General features: G+C 56.0%; 6 protein-coding genes across 6 annotated transcripts; 4 read left to right on the forward strand and 2 right to left on the reverse strand.

The window, feature by feature from the left end:
• Positions 1–689: 689 nt before the first annotated feature.
• On the forward strand, positions 690–1,362 carry IE81DRAFT_333799 (ClpS-like protein; the record flags this gene model as incomplete). The annotated part of the gene is made up of 3 exons (XM_025515387.1): positions 690–833; positions 903–1,111; positions 1,233–1,362. 3 exons carry the CDS (start codon positions 690–692, stop codon positions 1,360–1,362), a joined length of 483 nt encoding a protein of 160 aa, XP_025371451.1.
• A 699-nt stretch (positions 1,363–2,061) lies between these two features.
• IE81DRAFT_29317 (hypothetical protein) lies at positions 2,062–3,710 on the forward strand. The gene is made up of 3 exons (XM_025511990.1): positions 2,062–2,529; positions 2,604–2,678; positions 2,742–3,710. Exons 1-3 carry the CDS (start codon positions 2,347–2,349, stop codon positions 3,462–3,464), a joined length of 981 nt encoding a protein of 326 aa, XP_025371452.1. The 5' UTR covers positions 2,062–2,346; the 3' UTR covers positions 3,465–3,710.
• A 73-nt stretch (positions 3,711–3,783) lies between these two features.
• Positions 3,784–5,942, forward strand: IE81DRAFT_321443 (hypothetical protein). Its single transcript, XM_025513341.1, has 4 exons — positions 3,784–4,171; positions 4,238–4,309; positions 4,392–4,457; positions 4,536–5,942. The coding sequence occupies exons 1-4, from the start codon at positions 3,957–3,959 to the stop codon at positions 5,827–5,829; spliced, it is 1,647 nt and encodes a 548-aa protein (XP_025371453.1). The 5' UTR covers positions 3,784–3,956; the 3' UTR covers positions 5,830–5,942.
• Positions 5,943–6,376: 434 nt separating this feature from the next.
• On the reverse strand, positions 6,377–11,003 carry IE81DRAFT_29219 (hypothetical protein). The gene is made up of 7 exons (XM_025511943.1): positions 10,806–11,003; positions 10,702–10,723; positions 10,589–10,635; positions 10,349–10,520; positions 10,200–10,281; positions 9,922–10,119; positions 6,377–9,852 (listed from the first exon to the last, which is right to left on the reverse strand). The coding sequence occupies exons 1-7, from the start codon at positions 10,818–10,820 to the stop codon at positions 6,540–6,542; spliced, it is 3,849 nt and encodes a 1,282-aa protein (XP_025371454.1). The 5' UTR covers positions 10,821–11,003; the 3' UTR covers positions 6,377–6,539.
• A 3,166-nt stretch (positions 11,004–14,169) lies between these two features.
• IE81DRAFT_321447 (hypothetical protein) lies at positions 14,170–16,821 on the forward strand. The gene is made up of 4 exons (XM_025513342.1): positions 14,170–14,652; positions 14,739–14,984; positions 15,058–15,400; positions 15,484–16,821. Exons 1-4 carry the CDS (start codon positions 14,495–14,497, stop codon positions 16,504–16,506), a joined length of 1,770 nt encoding a protein of 589 aa, XP_025371455.1. The 5' UTR covers positions 14,170–14,494; the 3' UTR covers positions 16,507–16,821.
• IE81DRAFT_321448 (putative RVB2-RUVB-like protein) lies at positions 16,554–18,832 on the reverse strand. Its single transcript, XM_025513343.1, has 6 exons — positions 18,263–18,832; positions 17,968–18,161; positions 17,681–17,881; positions 17,376–17,594; positions 16,936–17,290; positions 16,554–16,818 (listed from the first exon to the last, which is right to left on the reverse strand). The coding sequence occupies exons 1-6, from the start codon at positions 18,522–18,524 to the stop codon at positions 16,637–16,639; spliced, it is 1,413 nt and encodes a 470-aa protein (XP_025371456.1). The 5' UTR covers positions 18,525–18,832; the 3' UTR covers positions 16,554–16,636.
• Positions 18,833–22,876: the final 4,044 nt, after the last annotated feature.

Here is a 22,876-nt window from a genome sequence, read left to right on the forward strand (position 1 = left end):
GATTCAAAGGTCCTACATCACACGCCGCCAACGCCAGTCAGACACACACAGCCTCATATCTGTTGCTGCTGTACAACAGACGCGTGCCCTGCGGCCGACGTCCGTGCCCCATACGCACGCGCCCAGCATGACTTCGGCGTTGGCGGCGGGCGCGTGGGCTCGGGCGCGGGCTCGGGCGCGGGCGCAGGATCAGGATCCGGCGGCTATGCGCGATGGCTCGATTTGTTGCCTATCTCGAACAATCTATTTACCGTCAGCAGACCTCTGTCAGGTGACATCTTTGCCGCACAGCAGCAGAGGAAGAATTCTCGTGCGCGTGACCGAGACACTTGACTTTCATCAGCATCCTCAATCAAGAATAGAAAGCGCAAGCTTACCACTTTCTGGCCGTGATCGGCATCCTCAGTAAACAGCTCTTTCCACATCAGCATTACAAGCGCTGCAGGTAGTGTCACGCCGTCCGACCTAACAGCAGGATTGTTCGTAACTACATTGGAGATCGCAGAGATGATTGCTCCACTAAAGACTGCAGTTTCGCGCGCCAGCGTTCTCGGTCACTCCGCGAGACTGTGAGTAGCGGTAGTGCTTGAAGCTTTGCGTCTTGTTCCCTTCCGCTGCACTGATCTGACTAGATATCATTCGTACACAGCACCCGATCAGCTTCGTCACGATGGTCACCAGCCCGCACAATGGCGTCTGAAGCCGCCCCCGAAGCTTCCAGTAGCTCTACCGCTCAAGCAGCAACCCCTGCCGATCCTAAGCTCAGCGCAATTGTGGACCAGATCGAAAAGCTGACTTTGTTGGAGGCCGCTGAGTTGGTTACTCAGCTCAAGGTGAGAGGTTCGTTGCTGCAGAAGCGATAGACAGGTCACGCTGACCCTCCCTCCACGCCATTCTCCCAGACCCGCCTTAACATTCAGGACATTGCGATGCCATCGGCTGCGCCTGCTGCTGCTGCTCCCGCTGCTGGAGGTGCTGCGGCGTCAGCAGCACCGGCAGAGGAGGAGAAGCCCAAGGAGAAGACGATCTTCACGATCAGACTAAAGGGATTGAAGGATGCGGGAGCCAAGGCCAAGGTCATTCGTGAGGTCAAGGCTTTGAACAGCTCAATGTGAGTGATCTCTCACGACGGGCCTGGTGTACGCCACAAATTGCGCACGCCATCTTCTTCCCCCTTCTTGAATGAGCTGTTCCAAATGGGATCGCTGTCGCTGACACTCATCCCTGCACAGGAACCTGGTTGAGGCTAAGAAATTCGTCGAGTCGGCACCCCAGGTGCTCAAGGAGGGTGTGCCCAAGGAGGAGGCGGAGAAGTTGCAGAAGGCCATTGAGGCTGCTGGTGGAGAAGTCGAGCTGGAGTGAGGAGAGACATGACAGAGTGCTGGGGTATGGAGTAATTGGCTTGCGGCCTGCGAACGCACACGAGGAGCAGGCATGTCTCTGACGTACGCCATCGTGGATGACAATGCATACACTGGCTCACATCTACCTGCCCCGTCTGAGAGAGAGCTAGAAATTCTGGCCAAGCGTGGTCGAATGCGCATCACTCTCAGTCTCAAGGAAGAAGTACGACACTTCGCCACGCGGGCGTCGGCGCCATCGACGGACTGTTTCACTAAGGTAATGCGAAACCTTGAACTTGATCACTCGACGCCACCCAGCTGGCTCGAGGTACACTCACATGGTCATGCCTGTTTTGACAGGGCATCCCGAGGCAGCAAAGCCCAATGACGCGGTTCCGAATTGCAGGTGTCTTTCGCTTGGCAATGCGCTGATCTATTGGCAGCAGCGTCGCCACTTGCTGCGTATGGGCCGCCAGAGACCACATTCAAGACGGTCGCAGCCAAAGAGTTGGCGTTAGCCGGTCGCGCACCTCGCCACTCACGCAGTCCCCATTCCTCACTCTCGACACGTCAGGGCGGCGTTCTCAATGGGCGGTTCCTGCGCAGCCCGCCTTCCTAAGCTCCTAGGTTGACAGTCTGACCTACCTGAAGGATAAAGGTCAAAGTCAACGCCACGGCTGCATCTCAAATGCCGTCTCTATGGCAGCACCGATGCGGCAGGTGAGCGCTGCATGAGTCGGCCCGCTTGCGACGACGCTTGTGTGGATGCCACAAAGTCACCATGGCACCACAACTACTGAGCGAAAAGTGACGGATGTCGATCGTTCGAAAGCAGTGGCGACGAGCCAAGCGGAAGCTTTCGGGATCGGCGAGTTTGCCACCTGAGTGGCTTGAGCAGACCGTGACTCGAGCTCAAATAGCCAGCGCTTGACGTCGCGACCTTGCCCTTCTGCTATCTTACTTCGAAGTCTCGCGAGACTCTTCCTTCACTTCTGATTCCGCGATGAGGTCTGGTACCCACGCTTTATCCATCCTACCGCTCGCTTTCTTGCTTTACGCACCTGCTGTCAAAAGCAGGCCTTTGGCTGGTCGGGCCGGGCTTGGCATTGATCGTGTGGATGCCGGCATTGAGCGCGACGAGCTTGCAGCATATCAGCTAGACCTCTACTCCAAAAAGCCCACAAAGGTGCGCAGCTCGATGTCTGACGAGCTGGCGGAGTTGCGCTTGACAAATCATTCAAATTCATCCGTTTCCTTCAGAGGTTCGACCCAAGCGCTGCGCTCTCCAACAGCATCCTGTTGCGTCGCGCCGATGACGAGCACGTCGTGTCAAAAGTGGGTCAAATGTGCTGGAGGTCGTCCGCGCTGCCGCTCACGTGCAAGTAACTTTTGTCCCAGGCGCTGAAATGGATCAGCAACAAGTCAGGCTTCGGCAGCGGCAGCAAAGGCAACACATCACGAAACGAACACGATGTCGAATCGCAGTCAGGCTCCGGTCCGGATGCAACGACCAGATCCCTCCAGCGCCTGCACATTTCGGATCCCGTCATAGTGGCGCTTCCAACTCATCGGTACGGACCTCACGCAACCGAACATACCCTGAGTCAAGAGGCGCGGCCCTTGATGGGGTACGACGGCATTCCAGTTGGCCATCCTGTCAAGATTCGGACTAGCGGCATGTCGGTTGATCAACGCTTGGAGCACTGGCGCTCCAAGTACGCCTCCGGCAGAGTGAACTTCGGAGGGAATGTCAATGTTGCTCGACCCCCTCCTCTAGAAAGTCAGGCTATCCATGCTCAACATCCGGAATATCGTTGGACCAACAACTACTATACGGATCACATGACGCGAGCTGATCACGACGTTATCTTTCGAAGACCTCAAGACTTTCACCCGAGCCAGTTGTCCCCCGAAAAGTTCAAGAGCGTTGCGGAAAATGGGTTTCTACGAGATGAGGTATTCATGAACAGGATGGGAGATGGCTACGCATGGGACTGGTACAAGCACTACCACGGTGTCAGCTCTGCGCCTAGCAGTCCCAGCGCTCACACACCACTCGTTCAGCCCCAGCGACCGGCTTTGCGGCATGAAGGGTCGAGTCTCCACGACGTGAGTGCATGAAGCGCAACGATCTGACGTCGATCTGGTTGGATCCGTCTGGAAGACCACGCTTTCTTGGGCTCCGTGTCTTCCGGTACGCCAGGCCGCCCGAAGCCGGTATTCGAAGCGGCCTGCTGCTCTTGGTAGCTCCCAGGACGCAGTCTCATGACGAGCGGGCTTACGTAGCGCTGAGCAACGACTTTGCCCTCTACTGTGAACAGGCCAACCAGGTATCGCGCCGAGATGCTGATTCAGAAGCGTTAGTCCGTCGCGCTGAGGATGAAAACCTTGGCACGAAGGTGGGTGTGACTTTCCGGATCGTGTTGTCTAGCACTTGACTCGATCAGTCGCTGTCCTTCTTAGGTCTTGAGTTGGGTCCGCGAGAAAGCCAAGCACTTGAAAGCAACCTCGTCGTCGGATCACGCCGCTCTGTCGCCATCGTCATCAGGTGGCTCCTCTCCGCAACATGCATCTCCAGCTCCCTCGTCATCAGGAGTCTCCTCGCCGCACACAATGCCCACGAGTCCGATGTTGGAGAAGGCTGAGGCATCTCTGTCAAGAACTGCAGACGAGCACAGCTCCGTGCCGTCGGCGTCCGCTTCTACGCAGCGTCTACAAATCACGGATCCAGTCATAGTCGCCTGGCCTGATCATCGCATTTCTGACCACATGCTCGCGCGTCCGCGACCGGATGTTGTCCCATACCAGCACTCCCAGTCCTCGAATTGGTATGTTTGCAAAGTTACTAATGAATTTCGGCTCGGTACGTGCAGCTGACATTCGATCCATTCCAGGCCCAATTTGCGTCCTAGACTAGGTCCACATGCGCCCGGCAATGCTCGCTCAAGGGCTCAAGTACTCGATGAGTGGGTGGCTGACACGCGCCCATCTATCCATGGCCCACTTTGACACTCGCAATAACGTTGTCGTATCTGTCACTCTTTGCAGGTTGACATGGCATTACCAGAACCTGCCACGCGAAAGGCTACGTGAGCTAGGTATCATTCCTCCTGCGTGCGTCGCCAGCTCTGCTCGTCTCCCGGTAGCGAAGATGCTGACAACGGGCTGCCATGATCTGCTTGGCTCTCGCAGTCTTCCCATCCGCGACAGCCGAGGACACGATGGAATTCCCATAGGAAAACCAATCACTTTTCAAAGTCGAGGTATCAGTCTTGCTCACCAACGTGCAGTATGGAAGGCGCGTTCCGGCAGCGGTAGGAACGCAGCTAGGAACCCCGGTTCACCTCTCCGGCCACGTCATCGACAATCTGACGTTCATTACACAGACGACTTTCACAACGATTATCAATATTGCAACGGACCTGCATGTCACGTCACAGTGTTCAGGCGGCCGCCCGGCTTCCATCCGAGTCAACTATCACCTGCTCAATTCAAAACGGTAGCTGAACACGGCTTTCTAGAGAATTCCCAGTTCGTGAATCGGATGGGAGACGCGGATCATTGGAAAGCGCTACAACGAGTACACGGGGTCAGCTCAGAACGTGTCCATCCAACGCGGTCGGAAAATCACTACTACGTCGGACACATAGATCGTCGTGGGCTAGGCGAGGATGTCGGTGTACTGGTGAAGCTCAAAGAGAAACACACGCGCGAGCAGCCGGAGCGTGCAGCAGAAGGAAAAGCCATGCTCACGGCAAGCGAAGCAAGGGCCAGTCGACGCGCTTCGGAAGGTCGAATGGGTGCCAGCAAAGATCACGCTCCTGCTGCTTCGGCGCGCACGCCGGACTTCGGTATTGGCGCGGTGCGAAGTGACAAAGGAGCTTCGGACGACCACGCCGCTGCTGAGAAGGTACACCTTGATGCTGCTCCGCTGCGTATGCCAGGTCCCACCATTGTCGCGTTGCCTCCAGAAGCGATGGTTCCTCTGGGCAAGTCGGTGTCGCGTATTCCTCAGGTCTCTGAAACTCCATCTCTGCCGCAGCTACAGGCTGTAACTGAAGGTCTGCGAGGAGAGGCGAGCTCATCGCGCGCATCGCTGTCTTCGAAACTGCGAGCTGCTTCCGGCGAAGAGCACGATGCTGCTGCGGCGGCGGAGCCAGACGGCAGACGTAACCTGGAGGCGCTCAGAATTTCCGGATACCCACACCCAGTCAATGTTGTGGGACGGCCGGTGGTCATTCACAGGAGCATGCTTTCTCCCACTTCTCGAGAAGCCCTGCTTTACCATCAAGGGCCACCACCAAAACCCGACGGGGTTCGTCTGGAGGTATCGCAGCAGCCCGCTACCGGAAAGGTTGTGCTCTTCGGAAGGCCTCCCCATTTCAACCCGAGAACACTGTCGCCCAACTCACGCAAGGTGATGAAGGACTCCGGCCTCGAACGGGACGGCGGTATAGCCCCGTACAAACCTCCGCATAGTCACTAAAGCCGAGCCCGCATGGGGCTCACTCTTGCTTACTGAGCGTGGTAGCTCAAAGGAGGGCCGATCGCTACATTTGTGGGCCCCTTGCAGAGAATCCAACATGTCCAACATTATACAGAATCAAAATGCCTGTGCGTCCAGCATCGATGATGCCGTCGTAGGGGGCTGCAGAGTGAAGGTGCGCCTGCTCTGACTTCGCTTGCCTGCTTCGGTCTGCTTTCTTAACATGAGCCGGGCGTGGCTGTCAGAAGAGTATTTGAGGCTGCGCTTGCAGCTCGCAAGGGCGTCGACATGGTGCTCCCTGCAGTCTATTGTTTTCACATGCAATACAGTCACAGTACTGCCTGCAATCCGGCGCTCCGGAACTGGCTTGTCGTGTTCTCTCATGCCACGACTGTTTCAGAGATGCTCCTGGCGTGCCAGACATTTGGAGACGTTATAAACATTGAGAGGACCGACACCTTTCATATAGACGTGGCAAGAGCTAACGTGTGTCTCGAGCATGCAACGAAAGCAGGTACAAGCCAATTGGAGCGATAGATGTACGTGGAAGCGAAGAGCAGACCGAGCACGGGCGAAAGGGCTCCTGGCTAGGCAGAAGCCCAGGCCGAGATGCAAGCCAGGTGAGTCGGGAGAAGTGTTGGTAGCCAATGGGAAGAACGTGAGATAAACAGGCTCGATTCTGAATCTGGGTAACGTTTTGCTGCGTGGCATCATCGGCTGTAGTCGGTGCCTACGCTTTGTTGACGGGATCGGCCGTTGGTCAGGCCATTCTTGGTGACAGCATCGCCGGTAGTCGAGCGACTGGACATAGAGGTGGCGCGAGACACGGCAGAGCTGCGAGATGTTTGGGAGCTCACCACCGAGTTGCGGCTGGAAAGGCTGCCGCCAATAGAGCTGCCAGAAGCCAGCGTACCGGCATCAGAAGCAGCGAAGAAAGAACCGCGGGAGCGATTCTTTTGAATGCGCATCGTCTCCAGCGCAGCGTGTGCACGGACCATGCACATGTTGGACAGAAGGTAGCTTGCCTTCGGGTTCAAACCGCCCTTGCCCTTGGCCTCGAGTGGCTTGCCGGAGAGAACCTTCTTGATCTCCTTCTTCGCTGCTTCCTCCTTGCCCATGCAGGCCAGAAGGCGGCCAAGCTCGTAGTGAGCGAAGTAGCACAGGTACCTATCGGTCTCGTCAAGCTTGCCGGAGTTTTCGATGACCTTCTCGAACGATTGCACCGCATCTTGCGTGATCTCTTCGAGAGGACCGATGGAGTCCTCAGAAGGCAATCGCACCAGCGTGTGGGGTTCGGGGAACGCGACATTCTTGAGGGCAACACCGCGCAAGAAGAAGGCCAAGCAGTACGCTGACCAGTACTCATTCTCGCCATTGCCGTACGCGCGGGGATCAGCGTAGCTCTCAAGGTCGTCGATCTCCGAGTCGATACGGCTGAGAGTGTTCTCAACGAGCAAGAAGACAGGAGTTTGTCCAATGCAGTGCCAGAGATACGAGAACTCGATACCAGCCAGAGGCAAGCGATTGTTCTGGGCGACATACTTGCGCGCCTTCATCGAGCAGAAACGCTCAAACGGAATTTGACGTCCGGCCACCTTCTTGGTGAGCTTGGCGACCGTGCGCATGATCGTAGCGCTCTTGGCGCGGTCATCCATGCCGGACTCGTACAGCATGACTGCTTTTGCGTACTGGTAGATGGCCTTCGACCAGTTGGACTCGCGCGAAAGCACGTCTTGGCACTCGAAGCAGCGAGCAAAGTCGCAAGTGGCCAGGTAGGTCAAAGACAGGTCCCAGAAGCAGAGGTGGTGCAGCTGCTTGTACTCGCGCTGAGACTCGATAGCGTTACGGAAGTACTCGATGGCCTTCTCTGGCAGGGCTTGCGCTGCGTATAGACGCGCGGAGAAGTAGAGGAAGAAGATTCCGTTGGGGTAGCGCACCAAGTTCCAGCTCAGCACCTTGTCGGCAAACTCAAAGTCGACGTCTGTGATAGGGATGTACGACGAGATTACAAGGTGGTAGACAAGCATAGCAATGTCGCACAGTGGGCGACGGACACCCTCCTCGTCGGCAGAGATAGTAGGAAGGGGACGAGACTTGGTCCATCCACCTGCGCGAGAGTAGAGGTCGAGGGCAAAGCGACGATCGCCCGTGAAGCCGAGTCCCTCCATCATCTTGAGAGCTTTGTCGGGGAGCATGGAAAGGATGAGCGAGCAAGTTGCATTGGTCATGTAAACGCCCGACCTGAAGTCTTGATCGACAGCGGTCGAAGGTCGGCGACCATGAATTTGAGCCTCTTCAGCCTCGCCATCGCAGTACTCCACAAACTTGAACAGCTCGCGAATGAGGAAATAGGAGTTGCGGAGGCCGAAGGCGTTTTTGATGAATGCAATACCATCCCCTGCGTAGAAGATACCAAGAACGGCCTTGAGCAGCTGAGACTCTGCGAAAACAAGCTCAGCGTGTTGCTGGACGAGGGTCATGGAGCGGTAGTTGGTCTGCTTGCTCGAGCCAGTCAGCTTGCCGATGGTACCTTGCTTCTTGCGCAGAAGGGACGCAATGTTCATGGAGTGTTTGCAGCACAAGATCGCACTCTCGAAGTCCGTAGGCTCGAAGGTCATGATGGCCTTGACCGTGTTGATCAGCGACATGCCGACCGCCTTGTAGAGGCGCGTCTCGGCATCCTTGATGCAGAGCTCCTCAGCCTCTTTCATGCGAGAGTTCAAGAATAGCGACATGGCCTCACGAACGATGGCAAGATCCTCGCGACAGTCATTGTCGTCGATCTTGACCTGGCTGGATGTGAGCGACTTTCTTGGGATGTGGGTAGGCAAGACAGCTGTCTCGGGTGTGATGGACTCGTCGCTGTAATCGCTTGCCTCGTCATCTTGAAAGTCTTCCTCATCCTCCTCTTCCTCTGCCTGGCCATCGTCTTCATAGCGATCCTCCTCAGGTGCGTTGCCATTGCGACGCTGCGTCTGCTGCTGCTGTTGGCCGTTAGAGTCGTCTTCTCCACGGCCAGTGACGTAGGCAGCGGCACCGCCCACGGCTGCCGTAGCGGCTGCGGCGGCACCGCCCACAGCACCGAGTGCCGCGCCAGTGTAGCTCTGCTCGTCGCGTGGCTGCTGTTGCTGCTGACGACCATTGTCTGTGGGAGTCTCGGTGCGGTCTTGCTGGCGGCTCGGTTGAGAGGGTTGACGAGAAGGAGCGGGACGAGCTTGTTCTGGCTCTGCTTCAGGCTCGGCCTCCTTGGGTGCTGGCTTCTTCGTCGAGGCCTTGGCAGCTGCCGCGCCTGCAGCCGCACCTGCAGCTGCGCCACCAGCAGCTTCAGCGCCCTTCTTGCTCTTGCCACTTTTGCCGCTCTTCATGCTGCGGCTGCTGCTACCGCCATCGACCTCGGTGCCGCAGAAGCCGAGACGGCCGGCGACAGAGTCCTCGAGCGTGTCTTCGCCGTTCTCTTCCAGCCACTTCTTGAGCGCAGGAATGCTGTGACGCTCCCCACATTTTTGCTTGATGGTCTCACCATCGACCTGAGGGTACTCCCAGTCGAAAGACCCGTCATCGTGAAGAATTCCGGCGCGCTGGTACACGTTGCGAGCTCTGCAGTACTTGTTCATCTGAAGAGCCTTGAGTCTCAATTGCTTGGTTAGAACAATTCGGCGATGAGTGAGTTCCGGAACCTCATCATCATTGTCGCTTTGCTGATACCACTCGCGCGTCGCCTCCTCAAATTGCTTGGCAAGATCATCGTACTCGTCTTGCATGGCCTTTTGAGTCTTGGTGTCCTTCAGGAGATCATTCTCGCGGGGGTCCGGCTCGATGTAGTCCCAGTCCCAGTCCATTGTTCCGCCCATGCCCTTGCGCAGCTTGGCTGTCGATGCATAGTCAGAAAGCTCTGGAGCCTTGCTCGAGAATTTGATCTTGTCACGGACGACGGGGTCCAGCATGGGCTGGAGCACCTGCCAGATACCTTTGAAGATCCAGGGAGCAGAGTGCACGTAAATACGCTGCAGGGACTCCGGGTAGCTGGCAAAAAGTCATTCGCGATAAGCCGACTAGCGCAATAATCCCCTGCGGCGAGAGCTGGACACTCACTAGGCTTCAAGACACTTGACCAGGAAAAGCACACATTGCCAGTCCATGTTCTTCAGACCGAAGCCACCCATATCGAAAATGACCACAGCCTTCTCGTAGGGGGGAGTGGTCAATTGACGAGCGTTCTCCATTGCAAGCAGAACGAATTGTTGAAGCACCTCGTGCTTTTGAGCGCTGGTAAAGTGGCGAGCGACGTGGCTGTGCGTACAATTCAAAATGAGTAGACTCTTGCAAAGTCAGCGGCAGGCTTTGCGTGAGGGACTTCTCTCGCCGCTCACATGAAGTAGACGGGGTGCTCTCCGGGATGGTCTGGACCACCATCGCTGTTGCCCTTGATGTAAGAGATACCTCGACGGAACTCTGCGTTAAAGGCGCTACGTGTTCAGACTCTCTACGCGCTCGTTGGCCATTACACGTAGCGACTCACGATTCAAAAAACCGGGAACAGCCTCGAGACCCTGTTCTCCCTTCACCACGATGCCTTCGACGTCCTTTTCGAAGCGGAACTTGAGAGCGGCTGCAAGCATGGCAAGCGCACGGTCGACATCCCACTTTCTCGCACGCAAAAATCGAAGCATACCGCTGTCCGGGTTGTCGTGCTGAATGCCCAGGGCGGATGCAAGACTTAGCAGCGGCTCGCGGGGTCACGCTGAGCGCTTGCGCTCACCTTTGTGAATTCCCAAAGAGCTCGTCTCAGGTAGGGACCTCCGTAAGCTGCGCAAATACGATAGTGTGTGAGCGTGCAACCTCTCGCTGGTGAGAATGAGGGGAGGTACTTACTGTCCAGGAACTGGTTCATTTCCTGCGAGTGGTGCAGTGCCGAATGACCCGGTGGTCAGCGCTGAGTCTCTAACGTCGCCTGCGCATCTCGCTCAATTCCTCACCTTCATCTCCTCCATTTTCTTGGCCTCTTCCTTGGCCTTGTCATCCTTTGGGATGTCCTTGCCTGCAGCCTTCTCATCTGCGGGAGGAGCAGCCGCCTTGTTGGTCTTGGCTGCGTTGGGACCACCCTTCTTTTCGAGCTCAGCAGAGCGTTCCTTTCATCACGACGGATCGTTTGAGGAAGCCGCAGTCAGTCGGCGATTCACAAGCGCAAACAAGAGCTGCTGCTGACTGCTCACTGTGTTCTTCTCGTACAGCTCAAAGAAGCGGCGCCAGATTTCTCTCAGTGCACGTTGTTGGTCAGCATCCAGGTTACCTGCGACAGCGAATAAGAAGCGAAACCAGATGTGAGCCGCTCATTACAGTATCGGATCACGCCAGAGAGCTGCGACGCTCCCCGCTATCAGCCGGCCGGCGCAGACTCAAGGCCTGGACTGCGTTACAGACATGCCAAACCTGGCAAAGTAATGGCGCATTCGCCTTTGTGCAGCAGTCCTGAAGGTTTTCCGACCTTTGTCTCGGATGATCAAGCATCCACTTGAATCACGTGGAAAGCCACTCACCGCGGTAACCGGGCAAGACTTTCTCGCCATCGATGTTTCTAGTTGTCGACATCTCCGCGAGCTATGAGGGGTGGGCGCAAAGAAAGACTCGACAAGAGTCACGCGCGAAAGCTAGCTTTCGGACAGCGCCAGAAAGAAGGGGGAATCGAGACAACAGCTACAACACAGAGCGATCACAGCCTTGCTGGCGACCCGACTAGAAGCTAGGGAAGGGTGGAAGACAAGGAGGAGATGGGACTGCGCAAGCGCGTGCCGAGCAGGTGTCAAACAAAGAGTGAAGGCAAGTAAGTGGTTATGAGAAGGAAGCTCGTGGCGGATGTGGAGTGCGAGCGCGAGCAGAAGAAATGAGGTGTGGAAAGGTAGGGAGAGAGAGAGAGAGAGAGAAGCAAGGGCTAGTTGCTTGTAAATCGTCGGATCTTTGGGAGGATGTGAACAGCGGGGGGGGAAAGCTTCCTGCTGGTTGAAAGTGAGGCGAAGCGGGGAAAGATGCCGATGGTGGACATGGGAAAGCGCCAACGGTCGCAGTTCCCGCACTCGAGCTGGGCAGACCGCCTGTGTTTCGATCAAAGACTCTCTGTGTGCGCCGTGCGGCAGAAGCGGGTTGAGACTTGAGACAGGGCATATGTACCGTCATGTGCAGCTTCTGCGCTGCCATCCACCACTCATCGAGGCCATGCAGACGGTCAGGGCGGCTGTCACTTGGGGATGAGGCGGGGTACCGCTGTAGTCACTGAGGGACTGCTTGTCAGCGGCACAAGCTAGGCAGCGAGGCAGGTTCGTCTAGCAAATCACATCCGAGCAACGTGAAACAGGCTCTCTCGCCGACGCAGCAGCAGCAATAGCACAGAGAATGCATGCATATAGCTCAATCACAATAAAGTAACGTGCACAGCGAGAGCAAGACGAGACAAGCCAAGCAAAGGCGCTGTACAAGGTGCGTGCGTTCAAAGGTGCAGGTGCGTCACTCTATGCGCGGGGATTGAATGTGAAATCACGGAAGTCACGAGTGTCTTTTATATATATTGCTCGAGTCAAAGTTGCTCACGCTCGCGCCCGAGGCCGGGCAATGTGCATGATGCTCTTGCGGCCCTCGACGCTCGCGGTTAAAGGCATGATCGAGAAATCGTCATCGTCGTCATTTGTTCCATGTGGTTGCCTTCGGCAACACCCCCCCATCGGCACTTGCGCGCTACAGGAGAGGTCTCTTGAGCCGTGCGCGTGGAGTTAGACGTCGCGACCAGGCACCTCCCCCCTCTATATAGCTGCTGTAGCTGCGCCTGCCGCTGCACAAGCCTATCGTCGAGAGCTCCAGCGCAGCAGCGCAGGTCCCCCACCTGCTGCACCTGCAGCAGCTGCATCGTGGACCTTTGCCGAACAGCACCAGCGCGTGTACCTATAGCAGCAGCGAGGCGCAAACCCCCAGCATTCTTTGCTTCTTGCCATAATGAAGGCGGGCCAATCGACGATGAGCGTCGCGATCAAAGCGGGGAAGCGGGGTGAAAACAAGAAGCAGGGCATGCAGCACCATGGCGAGGCAACTAACTCGTAACTTCGTAAGAGAGCCCGCGTCCGTCCACTCGGCTCAGGGTGCGGATGCCCTGATCGAGAAAACAGGCGCGATCGTCGATATACAGTCAGTGAGTACATGTTGCACGAGCGCAGCCGTGGTGGCCTGTCTGCTCAGACGTGCGGCTTCGCGAGAGGCCGCAATTAACGTCATCGAAAATCGAGGAAGCGCCAACGTGAATCGTGAAGCGCACATCAGAGGATCGCTTCGCAGTGGGCAGGCATAGCGATATGCGGACCTATACAGATCTGATGCGCGGGAGTATATTCGCGAGCTCAACTTCGTCCTTTCTGATGAGAATCATTCGGATTCTCTGCTTCAGCCCTGCAAGGTTTAGTAGTGATTGTACCATCAAGGGTCTCGCTTCGAGTCTACCGATGTGAGGATGACGTGTAATGGACAAAGCGCCGCTACGTCCGTGCGCATGGAGTCACGAGTCCGAGTACAGCGCCCCTCTTATGTACGTACTCATCAGGATGCAACTTGTGTTCTTGCTCTAGCGATACTGCCCAAAACTAGGCTCATCATGCTCCCTTGGATGGATACGAACAAGCCGGCTTTCGGACAAGTGGAACGGGGAGCCAGCAGGTTGTACGCCTGGCTGGCCAGCGGACGCGCGAGAAAAGAAAGCTTCGCTTTACGAGCTTAGCGCCCCTCGTTCTCCCACGCGGCCGGGAAAGCGGCTGGTGGGACACCGCTGATTAGCGCGAGTCGTACCACTGTAGAGTGCGCTGCGCCTGGACGACGAAAAGGATGGTGGTCGTGGGCTGTAATCAGCATCAGCGATTGATCGTCTTGGGTCTGCTTCTATGTGTGCATGAACGTTCAAAATCATGTTTGGTGCATGGTTGTGTGAACGCTGCGTTTCTCCTTGCGAGCGTCGACGCTCCTGTCTCTCTTCTGGCACTCGCAACCTTCGAGGCTCCAAACTCAAAATTCATCAAGACTTGAATCATCACGATTGGTGAACCAAACTCTGTAGATTCACGTGATTGGTATAGTGGCATGAACCAAAAGTCGCAAGAGAAGTCAAGTCACAAGTGCGGTCAAGAAAGGACTGAGCCAATCCTCGACTTCGAGACTTTTCTGCGCACCCAGGAGACATGACGTGCGGCATACAGCGGCGCCTGAGCGGCCGCGGCCATGTGAGCTCTGGCTGCTGCGCTGCATGTTGCAGCTACTGCTGTAGGCTGCAGCTGACTCCGCACAGCCTCACCGCCACATCCCACTCGAGCGCGCCGAAAGTACGTCGCGCACGCGACGCAAGGCTTTTTGAGGACTCATATAAGAGTCAAAGAGGTTGACAAGCAGGCTCTCCCAAACACACTCACACTCACGGATACTCTCAGCATAATCACCTTCTGTCCATTCCGTATGCAGTATCTAATCCGCAGGCTTCACGCCCGAAATTCGCAAGCTCTCGCTGGTATATCCGCTTCCCCGACTGCTTCCCTGGCAGCTCCCGAATCGAGCTCCGGTGAGCTCAGTCATCGCTCAGCGCTTTAGCTTGGCCACTCGAGCAGCAAGCATCCTCATCTCAGCTCCAGCAGACATTATAAAGATGTCTTCATTCATGCAGAAGGCTCGGGAGCGTGCCATGGAGGCTGCTGCCAAAGCTCAAGATGCTGCTTCGTCCTTCAGCGGGGCTCACGGCAGCCCCAATGCCAGTCACGCAAGCGGGCACGGCAGCAATAGCAACACCACCAACAACAACGGCGGGTGAGTGTGGCTGATGAGGGTCGTTCGGATGCTCGGAGCATGTGGCACTGATCAGTATCGCGTCATTTCTATCCGCCCATCTCCAGCGTGGGAGGCTACACTGGTTCGCTCCCACACGTCCTACGACAAGGTGTGGCGCAATTCTATCCACGCAGCGAATTCGACTCTCGCAGCTCGCACGTCCTCAGCTCTGCACTCAAGAGCGTTTCGATCGATCACGAGGCTCTTGCCAGAGAGACAAAGACGGCAGCCAAGTCTGCTTACTTATGGGGTCAAGATCAAGATCCGTACAAGCGCGAGGACGGCGCAGGAGATGCCGCCCTTGTCGACGTGTGAGTAGGCCGTGCTTCTTCCTTTGACATGGCATACCGGTGCTGATGGCATCAAGGCTGCTCAATCCGACAGTATGGACCGGCTTGCGTTCCTTTTGACCACTGTAGGTGATCTCGAGACCGCCCACGTCTCGCAGCTCGAAGCAGCCAGGTCTACTTTTAAACGCGTCGTCAAGGCAGAAGCTGACCTGGCAAGCAAGCGCGAACGTCGCGTCAAGATTCAGCGAGAGCTTGCGACGCTCATGCCTGAGCAGGCAAAGGGCAACAGAGAGCGAATTGGGCCTCTGGAGGCAAAATTGAAGGAATTTGAGCACGAAGATAGAGAGGCGGAAGAGGAGCTCGGTCGGCTCAAGCGCGAGAGCATCCGCGACTCATTCGAGACCCACTTCGATGCCTTGGCAGTTCTCGGAGAAAAGGTGCGTCCAATGCCAAGTCTCGAATGCCTTTCGCTTGTCATTCTAGAAGCTTATTGTGGAATAACTGCTTCTCACGTATGCAGCTCTCCATCGTGGCTCGTCATGGCAAGCTTTTGACCCACCAGCTGCCAGTGTATGCTCCCCCTTTTCCAGCTCCACGAGTCAAGGCTGGACCCAATGAGCCCCTTTGGCCTGGAGCCTCTCGCACTGCTGCTATACGTGCAGCGGTTGGGCCTGCTCTTGCTGCGTATCACCCCGCTCCACAGCTTCCCGAACTGGACCTTCCCGCTGAAGGTGCACCAGTAAAAGCTTCCTTGAGCCGCAAAGATACGGAGAGTTACGGTGTCAGTCATGCGGCAGAGCTCTCTGATCAGCACACTGGCTTGAGTGCATCGCCACCACAGGCAGGAGGCGGAGACCTGCAGCGCAACGAATCGAGCTCTTCAGCCACCGATCAGAACCACGCTGCTTCTGCATTCCCTCTGTCGCCGCCCCAAGGGTCACCGAACGAGCTGCTGTCGAACATCAACAACGCGCCAGCAAACTTGCCTTCTTCTCCACCGACTGGAGCACACACTCAGCCGCAGCGTCATCGGGTGCCACCCATTCCTTCTCCCACTGCACGACCTGCGGACGCGTCTCATCTCCCTCCAGCGCCGAGTCATGAGACCGACGTGAAGGGAGACTTGGCCACGGGGCCCAGCGTAGCAGAGACTGGACAGCCAATCGTCGGCCCAGGTGGTCCTTCGAGCGGACAGCTGAGCCCTCGTGTGCCACGAAAGCCTTCTGTCACTGCTCACGCAGCTCCTGCGCCCGGCTTTGCTCCTTCGGTGCCGACCGCAGATTCGACGGCCGCTGCTGCATCCAGCTCTTCGGCTCTGTCTGCCCAACCTGCCTCTTACTATGAGACCACATCTGATGCTAGGGCGCGCAAAGAAGCGGAAGCTGCAAGAGAGAGAAAAGAGGCCGAAGCGAGAGCTGAGCAGGAACAGGTTCGACAGCACGTCGTCTCGGCTCGTTTGAGACGCGATGGGACCATTGTGAGGCGCGGAGAACAGGGTTTTGCAGAGGCGGAAGAGGAGAACTTGCCTCCTTATCATGAGTAAGACACAAAACGGCGGATCGCGCGCCCCCGCTTAGACGGAGCACCTGTAAATGATTGCAATAGTTCGCACCGCGAACACTGTTTATGCATGTTGTCAAATCATCGATTTTCTTGGGGCACGTCAACGACAGTCAGGCACTGGTCTCCATGGGCACGGCAGCTGCGGTGGTGCTGCCTTCTTCAAAGTCGACGTCACCCATAAACTCTCGAGCGTGCTCTTCCAGGTATGTTGTCGATCGTCTTTCGTCGATGAAGAGCGAGTACACTCTGCGCACGTCTGTAACCTCCACTCGAGCAGCTTTACGTCTGCGAGCTGTGCAGGGGGCGCAATTTGCAAGGTCAGCAGTGTTGATCCAAAAGGAGAGGCGAGAGAGGGGGGAGGGGGGGGGGGGGGGAAGACGTGCGTGTAGAGCGCGGGATCTAGGCTCACCTGCCAAGCTGGCGGTCGTGATGAGGAGCTGTGCGTACCTCAGGCTAGTCTCTCCGCCGATCCTCGTAAGCACCGACAAAGCTTCCTGCTCCAAGTCGACATCCTCTTCGCTCGCTCTGATATTGAGAATCTCCTTGATCTCTTCAGCAGAGTAAGGCTTGGTTTGAATGATCAGGGCGCGATCCAACAGGTCGATGGGCACTCCGTGTGGACTGCGATAACGAGTCCCACGAACTCGTGTCAGGCCTCGGTTAGAGGCCATGATGACCAGAGGTGCGAGGTCCGATTCGAGGGCCCTGTTCAGGAAAGAGAAGCATTCGACGTCGAGCATGTGAATCTCGTCGATGAACAGCACCTGCAAGGAAAGGCACAAGCCAATATCGGCAGTTCAGCATCGCCAAATTCTGTCTCGGTCTCGTGCCAGCGACGTTCACACTCACACCTGGAACAATGTCAGCCTTGCCCTCTTCGCGCCACTCGCCGACCTTGACGTTGATCTGATCGCGAAGCTCGGGCTTGATCTCTCCGGTGTCACCAGCAAAAAGCGCCAGGAAGCCTTGAGTTCGAGAGTTGATGACGTCGATCTCGTGCAGGCTGACTGTGTGCACCACATCTTTGCGCCTCTGCAATTCTCCTTCTGGACATTGCACGAAGCGCGTCTGCAGAGCGCGGTGCGGACGAGCGCACATGGTCAAAGCCAAGAAGACAAGAGGCCGAGAAGGGAGTCCGAGCAGGCGAAACTCACATCTGAACCCATAGCGTCGTACTCTCGCGCACGTGTAAAGCTCCTGCCTAGCTTGGTGATGCGTCCGCTCGCCTTGTCGATAGCAATCACATCTCCTGCAGACACCTTTTCTCGCTGCAGCGAGTCTATCATCTTTTGACCTAGATCGTACACCGTCTCCATATCCGTCGTCTTGACTGTCAATTTGCCCGTCTTGGTGGCCTGCACGAGGCAGGGGCGAAAGAAAGGCGACCGATGACTTTCAGCTTGTGCATCATCGCGGTGGCAGCACCGCTTCGAATACTCACGCCAGTCAAGCTTCTGTCCACGATGATCTCCACCACCTCACCCTCGACCACCTCCTTTTCCTCTTTGATGCGCACCCCAATGGCCCGTCTAAAAGCTTGTGTGAGCGCTTCGGTCTTGGACATCTCGAGGGAGAACACCTCCGATGCACTCAGAGACACGAACGGCAAGTCTTCCGACAACTCGCGAGAAACCCCTAAAGAGGGTAGGAATTGCAATTTGCAGGTCGTGTGGGTCAAGGTTTGTATGCGTCAGCAGTTGAAAAGGCACCAGCAAGACGATTAGATGACAACTCACCCATAGCGATGGCCGTCTTTCCCGTGCCCGGAGGACCAGCAAGTATAACGGCTCTACCAGCGATGCGCCCATCATTGACCAGCTTGACAACCACTCCCGCAGCTCTCCTAGCAGCGGATTGTCCCACCAGTCCCTGCGCAGCAGGTTTGGGCTGCAGCTGATCGTCCAGACCCAACCCTCGAATATGACTGTGCGCCCCGATGCGCTCCAGCGCTTGCGTGCTTGTGCCCGTGGGCGCTGTGATGGGCGCCATGGATGCCATGGTGGTGAGACTGGCTAGATACCTTTTGCGTATCCGCCTGATCGGTCGAGGGCCAGTCCTGCGAGCCGGGCAAAGGTCGCAAGATGAAGCGAGTCACAGGATCGCCTGAGAAAGAAGTCTAAGAGGGTTTGTTGCCAAGGCTGTCAATAAGCGCAAGTCGCAAGCGACTGAAAGACGGCCAAAGACAGCAGCTCGATTTGTTGGTGCTCGTGGCTGACTTTCAAGATGCAAATATTGCGAGAAGCAAGAGCTGAGATTCGTGATTGTTCACTTCTAGGCCAGCAAAGACGATCTTGGACGGAAGAAACGTGAAGTCGATGCATGATGCTGCGTTCATAGTCTGTCGTGCATCACGTGCCACCTTCTTGGCCGCATACCGCGTACGCATCATACCTCGACACGGTGCGAACCATGCACGCATCAGTCACCCTTCACTCGTGACTCTTGACTCTTCTGACTCATCAAGACTGCTTCTGTTGTGACTGTGCATGGAAGTCTGGATTTTGGTTTGGTTTTGCACACAGTCATGTATCAAGTCGATTTTTGAGCACATCCAAATGCATGCTATCGAATGACTTCAGCTTCTCCAGAAGTCTGTCAGAGGATCAGACCCAATTCGAGACTCTGACCGGCGCAATCGTGAATCTTGGACCGATGAGCGATGATGGTGCGCCATGAAGAGTGGTGTGGATGAGAGCAGGCACACAGTCTCATCGGCTCCGAAGTCACGCTGCATCTCCGCTCTGCTCGGCTCTGCTCGGCTCGTTTGCTCAAGTTGCACGATTCATCAGATTCTACGATTCGTCATGGCGCAGTCGTCCCATCAGTCGTGAGTCAAGCTTGTGTCAACGTCCTCTTTGGTCCGGCGTGGTCTTTGAGGTGTTCACGTGATGATAGTGTGGGGAATAGTCGACAGTCGAGTGTTTTTCGCGATTGCGACAGACGTCGTGAGTGTGAGCTGCTGTGTTTTCTTGATCCACACCAGCTTTGCACTTGTCAGTAGTACTTATAGTGCGTGTGAGCCGCATCGCACCTTGACTCGTTTCACTTGACAGTCCTGATGAGTGGCCTATACAGTCAAGGGTATGGTCTAAAGCATACGCGGCGGCTGATGTGTGGTTGAGCGGAGTGTGCGCGCACAGGTGCTGATGCTGATCTAGAAGATGTTCAAAGCCTGCGGCAGTCACGAGTATACCCACTAACTTGCGAACGCTCGGACCTGGGTGCGCGATCTGATGAATCCACATCCAGCGAGTAGTCACGTCTATTTCAGATCCATGCAATCGTGAACGATAGTCAAGAGTCATGAGTCACGAGTCGAAGAGTCACGAAAGACATCATCGGTTCGAGTCATGGCGCTTCAAGCCGTGCATGTATGCCCAGAGAAGGAGCACGTTGAGGGCGCACGGAACCGGTCGAGAGCAAACGACCGCGTGTTCTACTCAAGTCACAGCCATGCACCAGCAGTTGAGTATATAGTGTGAGTAGTACCCGTGCTCTCAGCTCAAGCTAAATCTTCGATGAGATCACACTATCCTCTGTCGGATCTTGAACGGTTCAATGTGAATGTCAGCTTGGCCGATGAGAGGAGACTCGTGGGATGGATAGATCGCAATTGACAGGCAATCACAATCACAATGTGCGGGATGGATGCGCCTCACTTGACCCCTTGCTGATGGATGTGGGTCCTGTACGTGAGCCGGCTCGCGCGCGCGCGCGTGCTGTGCATATGAGCGAATGGACAGCCCAGCCCCGCGGCTGATGCATAGCCTCGGCCACACGTACCTTATACCGGTACCTACTCAATTCAGATTGACGCCGAGATCAGTCGTGAGTCGTGAGTATGGAGGCAGGAGTTGCGCTGCGCGCGGACGGGTCTTCCAACCAAACTACGTGTGCGCATTTCTTCTGCTCCTCTTGATCATGAGGCCGCGATTGTGAGGCGAGACAACACGAACAGATAGATGTGCTCGTTCTATCCTTCTCATCAGACCAAGCCTGATGAACTTTGCCCATCTGACTCCTCCTGCTCGTGGTTGAGCGGAGGCGATGACCATCAATGTTGAATGGGGTTATGATATGTAGAAGGGCTATAGTCCACGTCGGAGTTGATCCCTTTGGCGGCTATAGATGCTGAATCGAGCGAACATGCACAGCGAAGAGACTCGTCATCTTCGCACTTCCCGACGCAGAGCAGCGAGACCCGCTCGACTCGTCGACTGATTGAGCTCTTGCTGATGCGTGCTTGATGAGAGACACGAGGCTGCACCGAGAAAGATTGTGATTACAAGGCCAAGGTTGGTTGTTGTAGCCCAGTCTTTGTCTCTGTTTGCAAAGAGACGATGAGCGAATACAAGCGAAGTGTGCGCTTCCATGCTATACGACTGGTCAACCATTCAAGTTTCAAGATTCTGAATCAAGTTCACGATTCATGCGCACCACGTACACATTCTTGATTCTGTTTGAACGTCATACTTGATAGCGCGAACCAGAGAAATTGAAGCGATCTCACGCTAAAATGGCGTAGGTGATCGAATGTGCTGTCAAAGCCACCACACTCACAACAGACTATACTCTCTGCGCTTCCATGTCGATCAAGCATGATCTGCCGACTATAGCACCGTGCGTGTCGGTGATAAGGCTCAGGCCCAAACGCATGCACTCACACCCCACCCTTCAGGTCATTTCAGGTAGATCCCAAAAAGGTTCGTGCGGAAGGATATGTACATATGCTCCATAAAAGGGGCTTGCCGTTTCGTTCACATTTGCATTCATGCTGAATATCTGTACTCGTCCGGCCGAGTGGTGTCACGACTTGGGATCCAAGATTGCTCGATGCACCTGCTGATGGTGACGATGGTCTGGGGGTGAAGAATCGTTCGGCGAGCTCCTGCTCCCCTCTCAGGTTGGCCATGCTGCTGCTGCTGTATGCAAGCACAGCGCCCGAGCCGACATCCACAGCTAGCCACATCAAGCGGCTGCAACTTGCCCCTGCGTCTGCGCCGCACCGTGCTGGCGGTATAGGTACGGTACATGTATAATACTTGTAGCTATGTGCATCATCACGAGTGCTGTCCCTCCCGTGTGCATGCCACTCAAGACTGCATCGTGCGTGTCCATTCATCATTACAAGAATGCGAGTCCGAATCGTGAATGGACTCCACCCCCTCCTCCTCCTCCTCCTCCTCCTCAGATGCCTTCTGATCCACCCTTGCGCTGGCTGTTGCAGCTGCTCGTGTCACTTTGCTGGCGCCAGCACGGACCGTGTACGTTGAATCGGTCGGAAAGTGTCTCGATTGCGTGTCAAGTGACTGCGCGAAATTGCTCGGGCCGCTTATTGCTCTGCGCAAAGGAGTCGCAAAGTCGCAATAATCAGGGCTCAAAAGGAGCCGCTCCGACTGCCAAATTCACGATTGTTGTGTTGGAGAATATAGCGAGGTGGAGGCACGCGCGAGTGTCACTTTCCGAGGCCTATAGCTGATCATGCAACAACAGCTATAGGATGGAGACCTCGATCCTGACTGCAGGAGCAAGCCGGAGTCAGGCGCATCAATTGACATGCTTGCATACACCTGGCTGCTGAACTCTTGGCCCATGTCCGCCTATATCCATGTATGACGGTCTCAAGAGTCGAGAGAAGTACAGTCAGTCTGTTGTGAGTGCAGTCATGAGTGGGTGGTGATCGAGTGGGCCCCCAAGTATGGGCGTTCAGCCTGATCGTACTCTTGAGTGAAGCTTCTTCAGCCCAAGTCACGCGATGGTGTGCTGGATGGCTCGCACATTTCGTGATTATTCACGAGTGATGAGGTATAGAGCACCATGCAACTTAAGAACTTCATCACATGCGGGCTGGCTGCACAGTTTGCATACACGCATCATCAGCCGCAGACCAGTCACAGTCACGAGTCGCTCAGCAGCAAGACAGGGCAGTCCATACGTGCTTGCTGTCCGCGCGCCCGTCTGATATTGCACGCCTGCGGCGCACGTCGCTTTATCAGCTGTGTCACCAGTGTGCGAGGATGCGAATCTGAATCGCGGCTTCCCTGCTTCAGTGCTGCTGCATGTGCACCACACCAGCCTTCGCGCCCACAGCAGCAGCTGCGCAATGTGGCCCTTTGCGGTCAGCGGGCGCGTCCGGGCGCTCTTCGGTTGAACGGGCGCCTTGCTGAGAGGGGCGCTGGCTGCATATGATGTATGTATGCTGTTGCAAAAATCTACGCGTGGACTAGCCCAGTCGTGCGCGACGGATGTGAAGGATGTGATGCAGGTGCTGGTGCTGATGAGGCTCAAGCACCCAACCGTCAGCAACTCCTTTCCTCGCACGCGGCGGTCAAAAGTCTCATATCGAGCCT

This window comes from Ceraceosorus guamensis (genome assembly GCF_003144195.1).
Source record: "Ceraceosorus guamensis strain MCA 4658 unplaced genomic scaffold IE81scaffold_12, whole genome shotgun sequence".
NCBI classification, from domain to species: Eukaryota; Fungi; Basidiomycota; class Exobasidiomycetes; order Ceraceosorales; family Ceraceosoraceae; genus Ceraceosorus; species Ceraceosorus guamensis.

Coding starts and splice junctions, on each gene's coding strand:
- IE81DRAFT_29317 (XM_025511990.1), top strand. CDS start 2,347: ATGAGGTCTGGTACCCACGCTTTATCCATCCTACCGCTCGCTTTCTTG. Junction 2,530..2,603: donor ACTCCAAAAAGCCCACAAAG/GTGCGCAGCTCG, acceptor CGTTTCCTTCAG/AGGTTCGACCCAAGCGCTGC. Junction 2,679..2,741: donor ACGAGCACGTCGTGTCAAAA/GTGGGTCAAATG, acceptor CTTTTGTCCCAG/GCGCTGAAATGGATCAGCAA.
- IE81DRAFT_321448 (XM_025513343.1), bottom strand. CDS start 18,524: ATGGCATCCATGGCGCCCATCACAGCGCCCACGGGCACAAGCACGCAA. Junction 18,162..18,262: donor AAAGACGGCCATCGCTATGG/GTGAGTTGTCAT, acceptor TACCCTCTTTAG/GGGTTTCTCGCGAGTTGTCG. Junction 16,819..16,935: donor CACGACCGCCAGCTTGGCAG/GTGAGCCTAGAT, acceptor CCCCCTGCACAG/CTCGCAGACGTAAAGCTGCT.
- IE81DRAFT_321447 (XM_025513342.1), top strand. CDS start 14,495: ATGTCTTCATTCATGCAGAAGGCTCGGGAGCGTGCCATGGAGGCTGCT. Junction 14,653..14,738: donor ACCACCAACAACAACGGCGG/GTGAGTGTGGCT, acceptor GCCCATCTCCAG/CGTGGGAGGCTACACTGGTT. Junction 15,401..15,483: donor TGGCAGTTCTCGGAGAAAAG/GTGCGTCCAATG, acceptor TCACGTATGCAG/CTCTCCATCGTGGCTCGTCA.
- IE81DRAFT_29219 (XM_025511943.1), bottom strand. Junction 10,521..10,588: donor CTCTTTGGGAATTCACAAAG/GTGAGCGCAAGC, acceptor CTGGGCATTCAG/CACGACAACCCGGACAGCGG. Junction 10,282..10,348: donor TGTTCCCGGTTTTTTGAATC/GTGAGTCGCTAC, acceptor CCTTTAACGCAG/AGTTCCGTCGAGGTATCTCT.
- IE81DRAFT_321443 (XM_025513341.1), top strand. CDS start 3,957: ATGCCCACGAGTCCGATGTTGGAGAAGGCTGAGGCATCTCTGTCAAGA. Junction 4,172..4,237: donor CACTCCCAGTCCTCGAATTG/GTATGTTTGCAA, acceptor GATCCATTCCAG/GCCCAATTTGCGTCCTAGAC. Junction 4,458..4,535: donor CTAGGTATCATTCCTCCTGC/GTGCGTCGCCAG, acceptor TGGCTCTCGCAG/TCTTCCCATCCGCGACAGCC.